The following is a 17,683-nucleotide window of genomic DNA, read 5'->3' as shown; positions in this document are numbered from 1 at the left end:
ACCTAACGTACCGGCATATAGAGCACCATGAGCCCGTCTCCTCCTCTCGGCGCCCTTCTTCCTCATCCACAAATACAACTGTCTCGCGCACAGAGAAGATCAGCCGGAGGTCCTGCATCATCTCCTTCTTCATTCATTTTTTCTTCGGGAGGGTGAGTTCTTCGTTGTCAGATGACTGGACATGTTTATCAGGCGAGTAGTCTGCCTTAAACACCATCACACACACCTTGTTGTCTCCATACCCAACCCCATCCTCCTCTCCAGCATGCTCACTCTCCTTGTCGCCCTCCGGGTCATTGTCTCGCTCATCACCTTCCTCATTGATCTCGATCACCTCATTGCTCGTTCCCGCCATCTTGCCTCTCCCTCCCATCGACTTCTTTTGTGCCGCCCCGGTCTTCTTCTTCTCGCCCACCTTCCCCTGTGTCTTCCCTTCCCTCGAAACCCTTCCCTTCGCATCAGATTTGCGTGCCCCACCGACTTTCCGTGCCTTCTTCACCACAAGCAGTTCTTCAATCTCCTCGCTCTCGGAGCTGTCCTCTACCACCTTCTTTCGCTTGATCACCTTTTTCGTTGTCGTTGTCTCCTCCTCGCTAGCCATGCCAGTAGATTGTAGTTGTGTGGACCAGGGCAGTAGAGGAGAAATGACAGTCTTGTTGAATCAATGCACACAACTTTTTGTCTGCTATGATTATGTAATCGTATGTCGTGCTCTACCGCCTGCTCTCTCTATGGCCCCGAAGACCGGCCCCTATCAGTCTGTTACGGTCTTTTTGGTCGGTCCTGGACCGGTCATGACCGGTCCTCCTTGGTCCTTACAGACAGGTATGTACAGGGAGACCGGAACCAGGACCATGGACAGGACCGCTATACAGGTGGTCCTGGTCCGGTTACTACAGGTCCTGCCTTGGTCACAAGACCAGTCTTCAGCGGTCCTGTGACTGGACCCAGCAGCACTACAGCCGGTTTCGGATCGCTCATCGTGAGAGCGCCGCGCCGCGTCTCGCGCATTTGCCTGTTTTCCCCTTCTAAGCGCCCCCAAAGGAACTTCGGACGACAATATCTCCTGGACTGCTCAGCATATTCATCTCTTTCTTGCATATTCTGACTCAGGAATGTGACGTGCAGGTCACGGTGCTGGAATCAAGGTGGCTGCTCATATATCGGACGTTCCACTGGCCTTCGGTCGATCTCACGCCATCTGCTGCATCTGTCACGCATATATCCTTGGACAACCCATGGAGATACCCAGAAGGCTCATTGGAAGCTATTGGTGGATGTTACGGAGGGCATATGGTGCAGAAGAGGCTGACGATGTACGTATTCTATATTCTGCGAAGGGTTCTGGTGCATGTCGAGTATACCGCTCTGTCGTATATCGTCAAATCCAACACATTCTTTGCTACGAAACATCTGAAATGTGCCCACTGCATGCCTACGAACTGTTACAATCGTCCCAGTTGCTAATTGTAGTGTTCTACTAGCTCTCCTTTGCAGCTCCAATCTACCCACCTCGCCTGTTCCTCCCTCCTACTACATGGCCCCAAATGCCTTGCAAGACCATATACACTATGGAGGGGCAGAACACTCACAAATTCATGATGTCTGGTGCCTCCCGATGAAGAGTACGAGCTGGCCCAAGAGGGCTGCCACCCAAGCCCACCCTATGGTGGACGTGATTGTTGCAGGACACGCTGCCTTTTGACCTTGAGCCCTCGAGAGCATTTTGTCTTCGCCATTCCGATGATTTCCGGAAGAGTACACCATACTATTAAGCCAACAGCGCTGTTTGAGTCCAGTAGGGAGCTGGAAGAGCGGGAATGCCCAGAAGTCAATGATATCGTGTTGGCGCAATTTGGATACCATACCATGCCCTGCGCGTTGCATGCCTGAACCAGAATATGCAAGAATGAGGTGGCTACATTGAGCAGTCCAGGAGATATCGTCGTCCGAAGTTCCTTTGGGGGCGCTTAGGAGGGGAAGACAGGCAAATGCGCGAGACGCGGCGCGGCGCTCTCACGACAAGCGATCTGAAACCGGCTGTAGTATTGACTAGTTCAATCACTTCGGTTTGTTAGAGTGGGTGTCACGTTCTGGGTACATTCCGCCGAAAGCACCGACGTCCGAACTGCGCAATACGGTTGATACCACGTGTCTGAGCTTTCACGGCAGAGTTCATCACCGTTCATGCTTTGCTTTTTCGACCGTGTCTCTCCGTAGACATCGATGCATCTACTTCGTCAACCCCTCCACTTCTTTTGAGCCATGTTCCCCCTTCGGCTTCACTCGGAACCCCTGTATCGTTGATCCGCCCTTACTCGAGTTTGCATAGAACAGTGTGCGGACGTTTGCTGCAGCTCACTTCGTTCAAGGCCTCGCAGGCATTCTTCCTGAAAATCGACGCCGAAGATAAAACATTTACGCCATGCAAGGTCAGTTCCGCAATTCAGATGCTGGCAGATGCACAGACATCTGATCGCGACCGATGACGATGGTAGGGTTGGTGCTACGAACTGGTGCATGAGCCGGAGGGGGTGCAAAACAAGTTTGTCACGGAGGTACTTCCCGTATATTTTGCTCTCAGGTCTTGCTTTGTGGGTTGTGTGGGTTGCAACAAAGTGCTCCTGAGTGCGGCCTTAGCATACCTCACGTATCTGAACAAGGAGTAAGCCAGCATAGAAAGCCGTATCTCACATCGAGATGAGTGTGTAAGTTGCGACAAGGTGTGCCGTAGGATCCTCGAGCGATGTCGACAGAGGTCCAATTGAACTACTGACGAGAATAAAGCGCATCGAGGACCTCGGACACCGCAGACGGTGTCGTGGCTAGATCTCAGATTTCCCGCGCCGCGGGTGCCAGCTCGGCCATTCGTCGCCGTCACTGCTCATACCTCTTACTCCCCCGCACGCCGCCGTCGACGCACCCGCTCTCGACTTGTATTTCTAACTTAACTATTGCTTGAATCCCTTCTTTTTTACTCACTGGTGGCTTGGTCTGACGGCCCACGACACATCTATTCGCCATGTTCTTCAAGGGCCTTCTATACTGCCTGACGCTGCTGCCGCTAGGAATACTCGCTGCGCTGGACGATAAGTCTAAGCTTGCGAACAGGACAATTGACAGGGTAAGTCATTGTTCAGTCTCGCGCGTTGTATCCGAATTGGTGAGAGTGGTGGGGCCAAGGTGGGCACGTATGTCGTGTCAAGGACTACAGTTGGACGAACGTGCATAATAGCTCGCATGACAAAGATGTGTTTGCGCGCGCAATGCGAATCTGTTGAGCCTATGCTGTCAATACACTGGACTTTGGCCATGTGAGGCCGGGCAGTTGTATGTTTGCGGGAACGTAGGACTCCCAGCATGACTGGCCACGACTATAGTCGTGGCCGGCTATGATGGTGGCTAGCGGACTACGCGAGGGCTACAGCGAAATCCACGAGAGAACGGGAACTGCGGCACACAAACACTGTCCCAGTCCGTAGGAGATGTAGTCAGAGTACCCACTCTCAACGCATGCAGTCACTCCCAGAGACGCCTGCTATGGCCGAGGAAAATGAGATTCTCAGCGGGTTTCTCCCCCGCCTGGAGCATGCGGAACCGTGATTAGGACACGAGACACTGCACTGTGTGGCCGGCTCAATGGGCGCACATCCTTCCCTTTGTAACGCATCTCCACGTTGCACCTTCGGGTCACTTGACGTCGGGTACTAGGCGAAGACATCGTTGCGTGAAACGTCCCGAGCAGGACCCGACTGTTGCCCACCATGTCTACTTTCTTCAAGGTCTTCACTTGTTGAACAGAATCCAATCTAACGGAGTGCCGTGACTCACCACATCGCAGACCGTCTCCCTCCGTACCCACTCAATATACCCGCCCTATATTGACCAAGACCTTCAAAACCGGTGAGTATCGCTCCCGACATTTCCCTCGCACATATGCCCTAATGCCCCTCTCGTGCAGATGGTGGGATTTTGGTGGTGATGCATACGTTGTACGTTCACACGAAACTGCCTTTAAGTACATTCCAGCTCAACGTCTCTCCCTGGGACGCAGAACACAAATAAGCACATCCGTCTCACCCGTGCGAAGCCCTCACAAATGGTACGCCATGTATCGTTCTCGCTTGTGGTCCCTTGTCGGTGAAGAAACTAACGGTACCGTAGGGATGGCTGTGGTCGCGGGTCCCGCTTACTGCATCGAATTTCGTCCTGGAACTCGAGTTCAAGGTGGGTGATGAGCTTGCTCTACTTGCGCTAACAATTCATGAGTCACTGGCACTCCGTCGCCTCCTCTTAGGTTGCGGGTGATAACAATCACCTGTTCGGCGATGGTATGGCCATCTGGTTAGCCAAAGACCGCGCGCAGCCAGGGCCTGTTTTCGGCAGCAAAGGTGCGCAATTTGCTGTCAACCTGCACAAAAATATCTCTAATATGGCTTTCCACCTGCAGATAACTTCGAGGGCCTCGGCATATTTCTTGACACGTACGTGCATCTGCGCCTGCAGTGGAACCGTGGGTGCTAAAGACGACGACGACAGGTATGCAAATTCGCGGCACCCTTACTCGTTCCCCCGTATCACCGCTATGCTCGGCGACGGCAAGACAGCGTACGATTCAGAACATGATGGCGAGAAGAACAGCCTCGGTGCCTGCTCTGTACGTGTCCTCTACCCGCTTACCACTTTTCGCAGCCGTTTGAACGTATCCAGGCGAACTTCCGCCGGACGAACGTCGCAACGAAACTGAAGATCACGTACATCCGTGAACAATATTTGAACGTGAAGATCCAGTACAAGGCCTGTGCGTGACCTTCTCCAATTTCTGATCATCCGTACAGGACGACCACTGATCCTCGCTCGCGTCCGCAGGGGACGAATGGACGGAGTGCTTCACCTCGTACGGCACCGTGCTCCCACTCGCGCCCTATGTCGGCTTCTCTGCTCTCACGGGCGACGTCTCCGACAACCACGAGTGGGTCCCTCCCTCTTCCAATCCCGCTCCCCCATATTGACTGAGTGCTCTGGAAACAGTATCATCAGCGTCACGACCTACTCCGCGATCTTGTCCAGCCCTGACGCGCAGCGCGACAAGCTCACGGGCTCAAAGAAGCCCGGGCTCGCAGGCGTCGCCGCGTCCTCGTGGTCATGGACGTTCATCAAGCTCTTCTTGTTCGTCGGCGTTGTCGCGGGGGCGCTGTACGGGTACAAAACATACGCGCTTCGGCAGGCGCGAGGTGGAGTTGCGGGCGTTGGAGTTGGGGCATTCGGCTCGGTGGGGAGGAGCATGCAGGGATTCGGGTATGATAGCAAGCGGTTCTAGCGATGGTCGGCTGTATGCCGTCCGCGTGCTGGTTGATCAGTACAATCGAGGGTTGTATTTATGTTGTGGCCTCTGAATCAGCTTCAGTGGTCTTCCCGAGTGCAGCCACCTTGATGCCTTCAGACTAGATGTACAGGACCAGTGGAGGCCTTTTCGATCGCGAACTACTGCTCTTACGGTCCTCGCCCGCTCCCCATTGCTCACGCAGTACACGATGTGCCCAATTGTTTCTCTGAATGTCCAGATCTTGCCGAAGCTGTTCCGTATTAAGCGACGAGTATCAGCTGAAGCAGCGGTAAACTTGAATCCTTGTATATGCCGACGGTGCTAGTTCTCGCGCCCTCGTGACCGCCTTCAACGCGAAGTGATGTGCAGCGCGGTTGTTCGAAGCTGTTCATCCAAGTCAGGGAGATTACATACACATTGGCTACGAAGGAGGACTTGCGTTGTATGGTGTATTGCTTTCACCGTATGTAGTATGTGGAGCTGCGAGCGAACCATCCTTGAATGTTCCCACATTGAGCTCATTTTCGTGCTCATGCTGGTATTTGAGGTTTCGGGAGTCTATTCAGCACTCGATGTAATCGGCGATGCTCACGCCCGGATTGATAATGAACGCCCGTCTGACTCTCCTTCATACAGCTGGCGTTGGAGCGGTTCACCATACGAGGTGGCACTTGACATGAGTTTGCTATATGCAGGATCGCAAGGAAAATGCGAAGACCGGACTGATTTCGACAGACCTAAATGAGATATCGAACTAGATACAATGTCAATAACGGACCGGAATGCAGGAATCAGTGCTTCACGTTGAAGTGGAGCGCTCTGACCGGCGATTCAGTTGTTGTTGATTCATACCAAGCACGCGTGCGAGAGATATCATCCAGGGGATAACATCTTCTCAGTTAGTTTCGCTATCTGCGCATAGAATCGTGGGATGGGCATACGAAATCTGCGGAACACCTGGGCATATCCCGCTAAGGCCCGGGCATTGCGACCAGGTCATATTACAGCTTCTGATCTGCCGAGGTGACAACCAGGCCGAAGGGCAATCGTCAGAAATGAGACCATCGGGAGAAAACACCATGTACCACGGGGTACTCACGCCTGCAGTTCCATGCAGTCAAGTCTGTGCCGGCTGGAGGAGTGGATGCGGTGCCGAATAGGCACCAAAATGGGCTACGTGAATGCCGTGTAAGATATTCCGTAGACCCTGGCTGCCGCGATAGTAAGCCGAATTTTTCGAACTGGTTGAGCGTATCTCTCGCTGTCGTCTTACGCTGGCTGATATGAGGTATAACTCTCTCTTGGGGATACCGCATGATTCGAGCGATGTCGCTGACTGACTATGAACCTATTCCGGAGAATGTAGAATGCTCTCTGCCTAGAATTCCTGATCGATAGGTAGCTGGACGAGATCCGGGTGCCTGGAGGTTAAACTTCTTGGTTACGAGGCAAGGTCACGGACACTGGCTACTCACGGTAGGTTTCAGCTGCAGCCTTGGCCGTCCGACTTCTTGAAAGCCTAGACACCTTCAATCTCGCCGCAGGTCGTTTGATGAAGACGTCTCCGCTGAGGGCTGCAGAACCTGTTGCAGGCACGGGACGTGTCAGGCTGGCGGGGTGAGTGAGTGTACCTCGGAACTCCGCCCATGTCCATCTCGTTGGGCCTCAACAAGACAAGCTGAGCGGCGAGATCAACGACAAACCGTGACTAGCCGGATGGGTGTCCTCATAGGATAACAGGTGGCCGCAGTTGTATAACGGTGGTTGTCAAACCGCACAAACGGCACGACCATGCCAAACACAGCAATTCCCGACGGGCACATGATAGTAGTCGTCGTCGCTGACGTCGGCCGCACAGCATATATACACAACCCCACATTCCAACCCCACATCCCGCCCCCGCCCTCACGTCTCAGCACATCCTGGTAACTGATTCAGGCTAGCGACCGCTTTTGAAGGAACATGACGACCCCATCCGGAGAGTCCACTCCCTCGGCCGTATACAACGAAGCCTGGCTCCCCGGCCCATCTTCCACGCAGTTCTACACCCGGACTTATCCCTCCTCTGACTCCCGCGCTGTCCTCGTCTTCGTGCACGGCTTCGCGGAGCACGTCGGCAGGTACGAGTGGGCGCACGCTGAGTACGCGAAGCGCGGGATCACGGTCTTCACGTACGATCAGCGTGGGTTCGGGCGCACTGCACTCGACAAAGAGAAGAAGAGCAAGGAGAGCGCGTATGGGAAGACGAGTAGGGTGGAGCAGCTGAGGGATATCGAGTGGTGGGTGAAGCATGTTAGGAGGGAGTTCCAGGGGCTGCCGGTGTTCTTGATGGGGCATTCGATGGTGCGTACCCTCACTTGCATTGTAGGCGGTAGCTGATGGACGTCGGTGTAGGGCGGTGGGCTCGTGCTTGCGTTCGGGACGCGGACGACCGCGCCCCCAGAAAGGGAGACGCTTTCGCTGCTCACTGGAGTGATCGCGTCGAGTCCGCTTGTCCACCAGACCTACCCCGCGTCGAAGATACTCAGGTATATTGGAGGCAAGGCGAGCACTTTGTTCCCGCACTTGCTCATCGACGCGCCTGTCCCCGTCGAGGTACGTACATTGCATGTTCATTGTAGTGTGCCGCTACTAAACTGCGCCGTGTCGCTTGTCTTCATATTCGCATCGTTCGACTTGTTCGCAACGCGGCTCTCGTCCTCGACATAGGATCTATCCCATGACCCGCTTGCGAACTTGGCGAGCGTCAATGACCCCTGGATTATTCAGAAGGGGTCCCTGAAGGGATTGCATGACATGCTGAGCGGCGTACGTCTTATTCGCTTCTTCCTAACCACACAACTATCCTAACGTTCCTTTGGATACAGGGCGAACAGCTTCTAGCAGGCGACTACAAGCATTGGTCGCGGAATCTTCCAGTATGGCTTTCATGTCCGTCCTTCCTACTCCTTCTCACCGACCGACCGTATCCAGCTGCTCGTTGTCCATGGCGATGTCGACAGGGTAAGTGTCTTCGCTCCCGCGTTTGGTTGATTTGTCTCGGTTGCGGTGGTTTCGCGACGTACGTTCTCGGGCACGGGCGATTCTCTGCCGAGAGCGATAGGGTCTAGCCCGAATAGCATGCCGAGTAAGAGATATCTGCACCCAAGCAGTGCGGGATGTTGCTATTTTGCCCCTGCGTTCAATAATCCGACCGCATCCTTTGGTAGACAGATTGTAATCCAATGTTTCTACTTCGCGAACCCCTAGATGTCCTGCGGAACCCTTGACCTCCTGTGCCCGCTTTCCCCGCGTTTCAATGGAATACCGCAGCGACCATTCAGGCAGTGTGCTGACGATTGCTGTAGGTCACCTCATTCAAGGCATCAAAGGAGTTCTTCGATAAGGTTGACGCCGAGGATAAGACGTTTACCCCGTTCGAGGTCAGTTCCGCATCTTATGATGCCGGCACAGCCGACGTCTGACCGCAGCGGATACGGCATTGACAGGGCGGGTTCCACGAGCTGGTGCATGAGCCGGACGGGGTGAAGGAGAAGTTCGTGGAGTGCTGCATTTCGTGGGTGTTGAAACACGTAGAGACCGGGAGTGGGCCGGCGTCGAAGTTGTGATGGCTGTTGATGGATTGTATTTCCGGGCGTTGTGATCATGTCCGTGGGCGAATTGGATACGCTATGCCGATGTCGGAAGGTGGTCCGTGCGATGCGTGTGATCGCTGGCGGCGGATGCCAGAGAGCGTTGTCGCCGACTCGTTTCTTGTCTCCGTCGTTTCGTTTCCTACCATCTCTTCCTTCTTCTCTGCGGGGTGGGCAGCCTCAGTTGTGTTCGCAAGAGCTTTTAAATTGACCACATCCACCCACCGTCCGCACTCGCTCCCTTTTTGTGCGTGTCTTTTTCTGCCCACACTCGTTTCCCCGCGGACGTCGCCCCCGTCGCCCCCACGCTCTCTGACTCGCGTTCTCTCCTTTCATCACCCGCCCCGTTCATACTTCCTTCTCTCGCCATGGAAGACACCCAGACCGCGTTTGCGTCCCAATACCAACCCTACGCCGGCTTCGATATCGACATGATGAAGGTCAGCACACTGCGCTCATCCGGAAAGTGTAGCCAGCTCATCGCTCGACCCTTTCTCCTTATTCGTCGCAATGCGGCTCCTCGCCTTCGAACATCCACTTGGTTCCTGCCGACTTGCAATTTTGACACCTTACCTCCCTTTGCACCGCCAGCAGAGGTCCATGGAAACCGTCGGCGGCCCCGACGCCAAAAAGGCTCGTTGGTCCCCCACCTCCTTTGGCCCCAATGGCACCGCCAGCGCAGCATCCAATCGCGACGCGTTCGCCAACTACGGCTACGGCCCTCAGGCCTCCATTGCGCAGGCCCAGAACGGCTTCAACGGCTCGCCCCCCAACTCGACCGGCTTCCCCTCTGGAGCGGGAGGCGGTAACGCACTCTACTCAACTCCTTCGCTGACCTTGAACACTGCGGTAGCGACGAACGGGATGGGTCAACAGATGAGTCCGAACACTGCAGGTCCGTATACGCCTCAGAACCAGCAGCCGCCGTCGGCGACGCCGAACAGCGCGAATCCGTACAACGCTTTCAACGGGTACAGCATGTTGGGCATGGGACTGCCGGCGATGGGCATGCTTGGAGGATTCCCGTATAATGGACAAATGGCGGCCAGCTTTGCTCAGGTGTGTCTTGGTGTCTCTTTTGCTTGACTTGCTTTCTCTATCTATCTTCCTCTATTCATTTCTTTCTGTTTTGCCTTCGTTCGAGCGGTTGTTGCGTTGGTTCGCCTTGATCTTGCCTGCTCGTAATTCGTATGGGCAGCCCCCGGGCGACGCCACGTCTTCTTCCCGCTAGCCTTGTTACCTCATCTTAGCGGCGGAGGCAGCTGTTGCATTGGAGACGTATTACGTAAACCGTTTTTCCGGACTTTGGTTCATCCCAGAGACAGTCGCTTGGAGAGTATGTGTCTCTGATCAACATGTTCTGGCGCGATTGCCGAGTATAGGCTCGTGTTGATGGTTCGAGTGTCTTGGAAGGTCCAGATGGGACGACGGCAAGGAGCGCCGGCGGGGTGAACAAGTGCGTGCCTTTTCTCGTCCATTGCCGTTGTACGAAGGGCAGCCGCATGTGGCGGTCCAAGGCGCATCCTCTCTTTCCTAGCAAGCAGTGGTTTCTGCATTTCTCACTCTTCGTGTCTCCTTCCATCCGTCTGTTGTCGCACGATGCTGACCTCGCCGGCCCCTCAGCAAAACCTCAACCAGCAGCGTCTTCCCTCGCTCACGATCCCTGGCCCCGCTGCGTCACCCTACTCCCCGGCGGCGATTACAGCAGCGCTCTCTGCGCAGAACAACATGACGGCGCGCACGGTCTACGTCGGAAACCTCCCTGCGACGGCGTCGGTCGACGAGCTCCTCAACCTCGTTCACTTTGGTCCGCTCGAGTCCATCCGCGTCCTGCCCGAGAAGTCGTGCGTGTTCCTGTCCTTCCTGGACGGTGCCACTGCTGCCGCGTTCCACGCGGACGCGCTTATCAAGAAGCTCTCGCTGCACGGGCAGGAGCTCAAGATCGGCTGGGGGAAGCCATCCCCCGTGCCATCGCAGGTCGCGCTCGCGATCCAGCAGAGCAACGCGTCACGCAATGTGTACTTGGGCGGTCTGGAGGAGAGTATGACGGAGGAGCAGCTGCGGGACGACCTCAGCCGGTTCGGGCTGATCGACCAGGTGAAGATTGTACGCGACAAGAACATCGGCTTCGTGCACTTCCTCTCGATCTCGACTGCGACGAAGGTCGTAAACACGCTCCCGACGGAGCCTGCGTGGGCAGGCAAGCGAGTGAACTACGGCAAGGACCGCTGCGCGTACATCCCCAAATCGCAGCAAGCTGCAGCTCAGGCTGCCCAGGCTGCTGCAGCGCAGTCCCTTGTGGCGCAGAGCGCTGTCTTAAGCCCCGTGTCTGCGGGTGCAGGTGGCAACCCGTTCGCGAGCCCGCTGTCGCCGTACATGCAGTTCTCGCCCGACGCGCTGACGAGCTTTGCTGCTGCGGGAGGCCAGGCCCTGAACCGCACGGTGTACTTGGGCAACATCCACCCAGAGACGACGACGGAGGATTTGTGCAATGCGATACGCGGTGGGGTGTTGCAGAGCTTGAGGTACATGCAGGATAAGCATATTGCGGTACGTTTCTGCAGCATTGCTCTCCTGATGAGGCGTGGCTAATACGCGAATTGCAGTTCGTGACGTTCGTCGACCCTGCGGCAGCGCTGACGTTCTTCCAAGTGGCGTCTTACCAAGGTCTGACGCTCAACAACCGCCGACTCAAGATCGGATGGGGCAAGAACTCGGGGCCGCTGCCGCCCGCGCTCGCGCTCGCTGTGCACGCGGGTGCGACACGGAACGTCTACGTGGGGAATATCGAAGACTTCGACACGTTCACGGAGGACAAGCTGAAGCGCGACTTCGGCGAGTACGGGGAGATCGAGCTGGTGAACTTCTTAAAGGAGAAGAATTGCGCGTTCGTCAACTTCACGAACATCGCGAACGCCATCAAAGCGATCGATGGTGTGAAGAACAAGCCCGACTACGCGAACCTCCGCATTGCGCACGGCAAGGACCGTTGTGCGAACCCGCCGCGCTCGGGCCCGCAGGGCGGCTCAGGTGGCCGTCGCGGGGGCGGAGGGGGCAGCTCGCAGCCTCCCAGTGCGATCGAGCCCCCGGAGGACGTGCCGAACCCACTCAAGGACACTGTGCCGATTAAGGAGGAGGAACTTGCGGATATTCCATCGGGCGAGGTCGAGGCGTCAGCATGAGGGCGCCTCATCTTCTGATGAGAGGAAAATGCACATAACGACGACACATACCCCTGACCACGTTGTATGATCCGGCGACTACTTGGATACCCCGCCCTCCTTGTCTGTATATCGTGCTCGCTCTCGTCGCCCCTCACTCGCATTGAATGACGCCTCTCTACAATGCTCTGCCAGTGTACTACCTCGCTTGACTCGGACGTCCTGCTCCGGCACACCCCTCGTTTGTCGCCCTCCTGTCTCGGCATCCTCGTTTCGGTTTATCTCTCGTGCCTCCTGCCCTCTTTCTTTCTCCTAGAGGTGGCGACGCGGCGATGGAAGGGTGCTTCGCTCATCTCGAGCCGTCACGCGAGTGCGTTGCGGACCTTGGGTTGTTGGTTGCTTGTTGTTTATCAACTTGACTTTCGTCTTGCCTCTTGCGTCCGCTCATAGACTGTCCTTACCCCGCATCCTCCTGCCCCACCCTTTTCGTATTATCCCTTCTCTACTATGCTTCCCCCTTTCCTATTCTCCTTCTCTTTCTTTCGATTCTCGTGTCTGTGTCCGTCAGTGTAAGTGAGCCGCGCACGGGACGCAATCCCGTCCCGCCGCAGCATCATCCGCTCCTTGCTTCGGTCCGCACCATATGTCCTTCGCCCCTGTTAGGTGAATCCGAAACAAATATCCTGAACCTGCCCCCATTCCTCCCTACGAACATCTCACCGTGCATCTCCTCTCCGTCTCGTCCTCGTCTGATATACCGGTACTATACTCCCTCTAGCAGTAGTGCAACTGATACGGGTGCCGTGCTATAGCGATGCAAATAATTTTGCGTGTATCTCCATACATAGTCTCTACGTCGAATTAGCAATGGAGTTCCCTGTTCTCTCTCGATCTAACTCGAACCATACCTCGCAACTGCAGACTTCGAAAAGTTTGAGTAGAATTTGCCGAGTTGCCTGTCCCATCCGTTGGCGCTAGACGCGCTTTCCGAATTCTTTCCACGTACACGCTACTTTCAAAGACACTCACGATGATGATTACGATGATATCGCACAGCCGTGCCTTATTCTCGTCGTCACATGGACGTGATTGCACGCACCGTACAACGTCAGATGCCGGGCAATGGAGATGCTAGACCAGGTAGTCGGGCGGAAGGTGTGATGCGCTTTCAGTGACGGTCAGTCTCCCCGACGCGTTGTATGCTAGCCAAGCATCACATCACCTGGATAGGTTTGAGCTCCTTATCATTCGCAGGTATCCTGTTGAAGGTCTCCTCTGAGGCCTTGAAGGAAGTGACCTTGAATTTCAGAAAAAGATAGGATCAGGCACGGTATGGCATGCGCTCCGGTTACATGTTAGGAAAGCGATCGCTCCAAAACCGCAGGGTTATGTCGGACCTCATCAGCGTCATAAGCAAAGCCAACGGCAGGGAAGCTTGCATTAGCTGTAGGGAGTAGGTTTATCAGTCAAATACCCGTTGCGGCGACAATTTGGTGAGTCACTCCAATCCATCAACTTCAATCGTACCGCGCCCGTGCATCTATCAAGGAATCGCACCTCAATTCCTGTCCTTGTCTGAGAATCTTCAACGGGTCCTGAAGAACCTCTTTTTTTTTAATAGACATGGCTCATCGCTCGCCCACGGGCCCCAAGTATCGCAAGCCTGCGCTATAACTAGGGCGCTGCCAAACTCGCCCTCAGGACATCCCTCTGACGAGTCCCTCTAAGAAATGATCAACATCAACACTGTGAATCTGGTCTCTGGCTTTCTCGAGTTCACCCTCTTTGGGATCTTCGTACTACTCTCCCCAGTGTCGCTCGTGTTACTCGCGCGTCGACACAGGAAAGTGTATGGTCAATGTCACGAGCTCAGCGACGATGCTCCTCGGTGGAGAAATCGGCTATCGACAACCTGGGGCTTGAGGAGGTCCCCCCTTATTCTTGCCAACGTCCTATTGATGCTCACAGTTACCGTGGTATGTCTGCGATTTGAATGCCTTTTCGTAGTCTACTAAGCCCCCTAATACGTTACAAGCACTTTGGTTACTCCGCGAAGAGGATTATTCTGGCAATGGTCAACGAACTTGGCGGTGGCGAGGCGGCCGTCCTATTCTTCACCGACTTACGTGAGAGGACGCAGGTCGCCAGGCTCATCCTGCTGGTGATCGATATGTTCCTCGGCGATGTTGTCATTGTGGGTAGTTTCACGTCCTGAAACACTAGATCCCGTTTGAAATGATGACGTGCAGACCTATCGTGTCTGGTTAGTGTGGGGCAAGAACTACTGGATCACACTCTTCCCAGTGCTCACTGTGATCGGAGTGATAGGTAAGCGGGAAACCTTCAGAGCCACGGCCAGCATTCTGACGATAATTCCCTGAGGAAGTGGCTGGGAGTGGGATGGTACATCAGTTCACGCTGTCTCACTCAGACACAGGGGTATTCACTGAGGTGGTCGCCCCCTGGATCACTGCGACTTGTGTTACAACTGTCTGGTGTGTAGACAACATGTATCTCAGCTGTATAATCTCACAATGTGGCTCAGTACAAACGTTTATGGGACTGGTGAGCAGCTATACCATGTGTGCGTTCCAGTCATAACTGAACTGCCAATAGCTGTCATAGGATATCGAGTCTGGACATCTAACCGGCTTCTGAGGAACACTGGCGTCCTGGGAGACGGCCGAAGTCTCCTTGTTAGCTTTGGTCAGCATCGGCGATGGAACAAGCCTCTCCTCATTATAGAACAGCATGGCCATCCTTGTAGAGAGCGCGGCCTTCTGGACGTATGTTTCATTTCAGCCTCATCGGTTTCTGCATTGATTCATCTCCTCCAGCTCTTGGGTTGTGTTATATCTCATCTGGTATCTCACCGGATCCCCTCTGGAAGCGATCGGGTCCGGCACCGCTCCTGTAGTTATCGGCATAACATTTATGCTCATAACTGTGCGGGTTGGCCTCGGTCTGGGCCAAGAAACAAGGCCCACAACAGCAAGCATGCAATGGGCTAAAACATCCTCCAGCTTTACTCGCGGACGTGGCCTGCGTCTCAGAGAAGACCTGCACAGGCCTCAAGCCATTTCCCTCACGGTGACGCGCACAGTTGAGCGGGGCGATGAGGCCGACGTCGAGGAGAGTTCGATCGGAGACAATACGAAGGTAGCGAACAGCTTGCCGCAGCGTTCTGGAGACACGTTTGAGGGTACGGTCTAGGTGGAATCGAAGTATGCGAAAGATGAAGTTTCTCCACATGTATCTGTCATGAGAGTGTTCCGTGAGACTGAAAACTAATGTCCCTATTCAAAATCGCATGAACTTCGCCTTGCATGACAGTTCTATGTATGCGGGTGTGCCCATTACTGAATATGAGTACATCCTGTCAAGTGCTGTGATCCCTCCTCGGTCAGTTGGTCGAATTCTCTCCACTTGTCGATGAGTGTATGCCACGCTTCCTGCCGAGCGCTGCTTCGGTGACGTAGATGGGCTTCCAAGAAATCTCGGTCTACTTATAGAACAGAGTGTATCCCTTGAATCTTCATCTTCCCTGTGACGTAGCTGACTGCGCCCGTGCAGGGTAAGTATGTATTGTGACCGATATAATGGCCCCAGATTATGACCTTGTTGTCCTCACAGTGCGCTGCTGCCTATCACGCACCTGCGCTCGGTATCCCCCATCCAGAATACGCCGTGCATGGCGACTTCAACTTCAGAATCGTCAACCTTCACTGAAGAGTGGCTGCTAGGCCCTGAAGACACCCACTTCTACACGCGCACGTACACCGCGTCCTCCCCACGCGCAGTGGTACTCTTCATTCATGGATTTGCTGAGTATGTTGGGCGATATGAGTGGGCCCACGGGATTTACTCGTCTCGCGGAATCACGGTCTTTGCATTCGACCAGCGGGGCTTTGGTCGAACGGGAATGGATGAAGAGAACAGGAGCCCAGGGAGTACGTACTGCAAGACGACCTTTCGGGAGCAGTTCGCGGACATCGATTGGGCTCTGAAGCTTGTTCATAAGCGATTTCCGAAGCTGCCGATATTCTTGATGGGTCACTCGATGGTATGGTTGTTATCCGCGTCCGGCAGTGATCACAACACTTCTAATGGTTTCGATCGCAGGGAGGAGGTTTATCATTAGGTTTTCCTACACGCACCTCTCCGCCTCCAACACAAGAGAGCATATCACTCCTATCCGGTGTCGTAGCCACAAGCCCTCTAATTGTACAGCCCTCCCCTGTGCCACGGCCCGTGCGGTTTGTGGCCGGCATGGTTGGGAAACTGTTTCCCCTGATGCTTGTACCTGCGCCTGTGAACTCAGATGTGAGTGTTGCCATACAGCTGAATGTATGCTGTGTATAGTGAAACTAACCGTAACCTACGTGAAAAAAGGCGCTAACTCACGACAGGATGGTCAACGAAGCAGCAGAGAAGGATCCTATGTGCCCGAAAACAGTGTCCTTGAAGGCGCTTGACGAAGTCCTCGGAGGAGTAAGTGTTGCCAAGACTCCGAGCCATATCACTCATGGACTGAATGAGAGAATCAGTGCGAACAGGTACTTGGGAAGGATTACACACATTGGCCAAAGAATCTCCCTGTGCGTGTCCTTCGTGTCTTTTGGTCAGTACACCTTCAACCTATCTTACTTGCAGCTACTCCTCGTGCATGGTACTGCAGACAAGGTACAGATGAATCAAACGGAGCATTATTCAGCTCGCTGACCAACTATGTGAACCAGATGACCTCCTATGCCGCGTCACAAGAGTTCTTCGCGAAGGTTGACGCGCAAGACAAAGAGTTCAAGGCGTTCGAGGTATGGGTCTCACGTCGACTCTAGTTCACGGGTATCAGTATGGTTAATCGTTTCGTACAGGACGGGTATCACGAACTTGTTCATGAGCCCGATAGCGTGAAGGAGAAGTTTGTGGACGAGTGCATCCCCTGGATTTTAGCGCACAGTAAGCAGACCTAGATCATCGGCCCAAGGTGAACTGCACATACAGTTGATTGACGTATACTATGCCTACTATCGCGACCCCAGTGTTTGGACAGACCCCAGTGCTCGGACAAACGACCGTATCTCCGTCATTGTCCACTCGATAAACTTGCAAGTTGGAAGGTAGGTGCCCATATGTGTTCCAAATAAGCAGCAAAAAGAACTGAATTTATATCATAAGCCCTTGGGGCGATCTTGCAGAAGGGAGTGGTGCAACCCTTCCCTATCAAAGCTTCGGGAGTCTCGCTTCGTATCCCTCTTCGGGCGCTTCCATACAAATTTCGTGTACGTATTTCTACCTACGCATATTACTCACTACCCAATTTTCCGAGGCCTGCTCAGGGGAACACAGAGGAGAAACAAGAAGCAGCCCTCAAGGGCGTGACAATGCAGCCACAGTTTGACTCTCCGACTTGCTCGGGATGCTCGGCTAAGGCTCATCAAGCTGGAGAACGGGGATTCCCCGAAGACCGGCAGGTGTCGGCAAGCGTGACAGATCGTGACCTGCTGTGCGGAGAATTGTCCGAACACTGGGGTCAGGCCCTGTATATCCTGTCTCCATTGCTC

General features: G+C 54.5%; 5 protein-coding genes across 5 annotated transcripts; 4 read left to right on the top strand and 1 right to left on the bottom strand.

Annotated features, from left to right (window-relative positions):
- Positions 1–133: 133 nt before the first annotated feature.
- On the bottom strand, positions 134–601 carry DICSQDRAFT_170899 (uncharacterized protein; the record flags this gene model as incomplete). Its single annotated transcript, XM_007366530.1, has 2 exons — positions 134–175; positions 227–601. 2 exons carry the CDS (start codon positions 599–601, stop codon positions 134–136), a joined length of 417 nt encoding a protein of 138 aa, XP_007366592.1.
- A 3,237-nt stretch (positions 602–3,838) lies between these two features.
- On the top strand, positions 3,839–5,320 carry DICSQDRAFT_62202 (legume-like lectin; the record flags this gene model as incomplete). Its single annotated transcript, XM_007366529.1, has 10 exons — positions 3,839–3,903; positions 3,962–3,992; positions 4,055–4,102; positions 4,165–4,227; positions 4,298–4,391; positions 4,451–4,484; positions 4,540–4,657; positions 4,711–4,801; positions 4,870–4,972; positions 5,032–5,320. Coding segments are annotated over 10 exons (936 nt in total), but the record flags the coding sequence as incomplete, so codon positions are not given.
- A 1,911-nt stretch (positions 5,321–7,231) lies between these two features.
- On the top strand, positions 7,232–9,001 carry DICSQDRAFT_137316 (lysophospholipase). The gene is made up of 7 exons (XM_007366528.1): positions 7,232–7,669; positions 7,721–7,921; positions 8,036–8,134; positions 8,194–8,244; positions 8,300–8,329; positions 8,674–8,748; positions 8,815–9,001. Exons 1-7 carry the CDS (start codon positions 7,289–7,291, stop codon positions 8,932–8,934), a joined length of 957 nt encoding a protein of 318 aa, XP_007366590.1. The 5' UTR covers positions 7,232–7,288; the 3' UTR covers positions 8,935–9,001.
- Positions 9,002–9,103: 102 nt separating this feature from the next.
- Positions 9,104–12,975, top strand: DICSQDRAFT_155655 (uncharacterized protein). The gene is made up of 4 exons (XM_007366527.1): positions 9,104–9,398; positions 9,553–10,017; positions 10,582–11,508; positions 11,565–12,975. The coding sequence occupies exons 1-4, from the start codon at positions 9,327–9,329 to the stop codon at positions 12,138–12,140; spliced, it is 2,040 nt and encodes a 679-aa protein (XP_007366589.1). The 5' UTR covers positions 9,104–9,326; the 3' UTR covers positions 12,141–12,975.
- Positions 12,976–15,810: 2,835 nt separating this feature from the next.
- Positions 15,811–17,092, top strand: DICSQDRAFT_62270 (lysophospholipase; the record flags this gene model as incomplete). The annotated part of the gene is made up of 7 exons (XM_007366526.1): positions 15,811–16,182; positions 16,242–16,442; positions 16,512–16,610; positions 16,667–16,717; positions 16,773–16,802; positions 16,859–16,933; positions 16,994–17,092. 7 exons carry the CDS (start codon positions 15,811–15,813, stop codon positions 17,090–17,092), a joined length of 927 nt encoding a protein of 308 aa, XP_007366588.1.
- Between the last annotated feature and the right edge of the window lie 591 nt (positions 17,093–17,683).

Source organism: Dichomitus squalens (genome assembly GCF_000275845.1).
Source record: "Dichomitus squalens LYAD-421 SS1 unplaced genomic scaffold DICSQscaffold_18, whole genome shotgun sequence".
NCBI lineage: Eukaryota > Fungi > Basidiomycota > Agaricomycetes > Polyporales > Polyporaceae > Dichomitus > Dichomitus squalens.
This window is presented reverse-complemented; position numbering and strand designations above follow the sequence as displayed.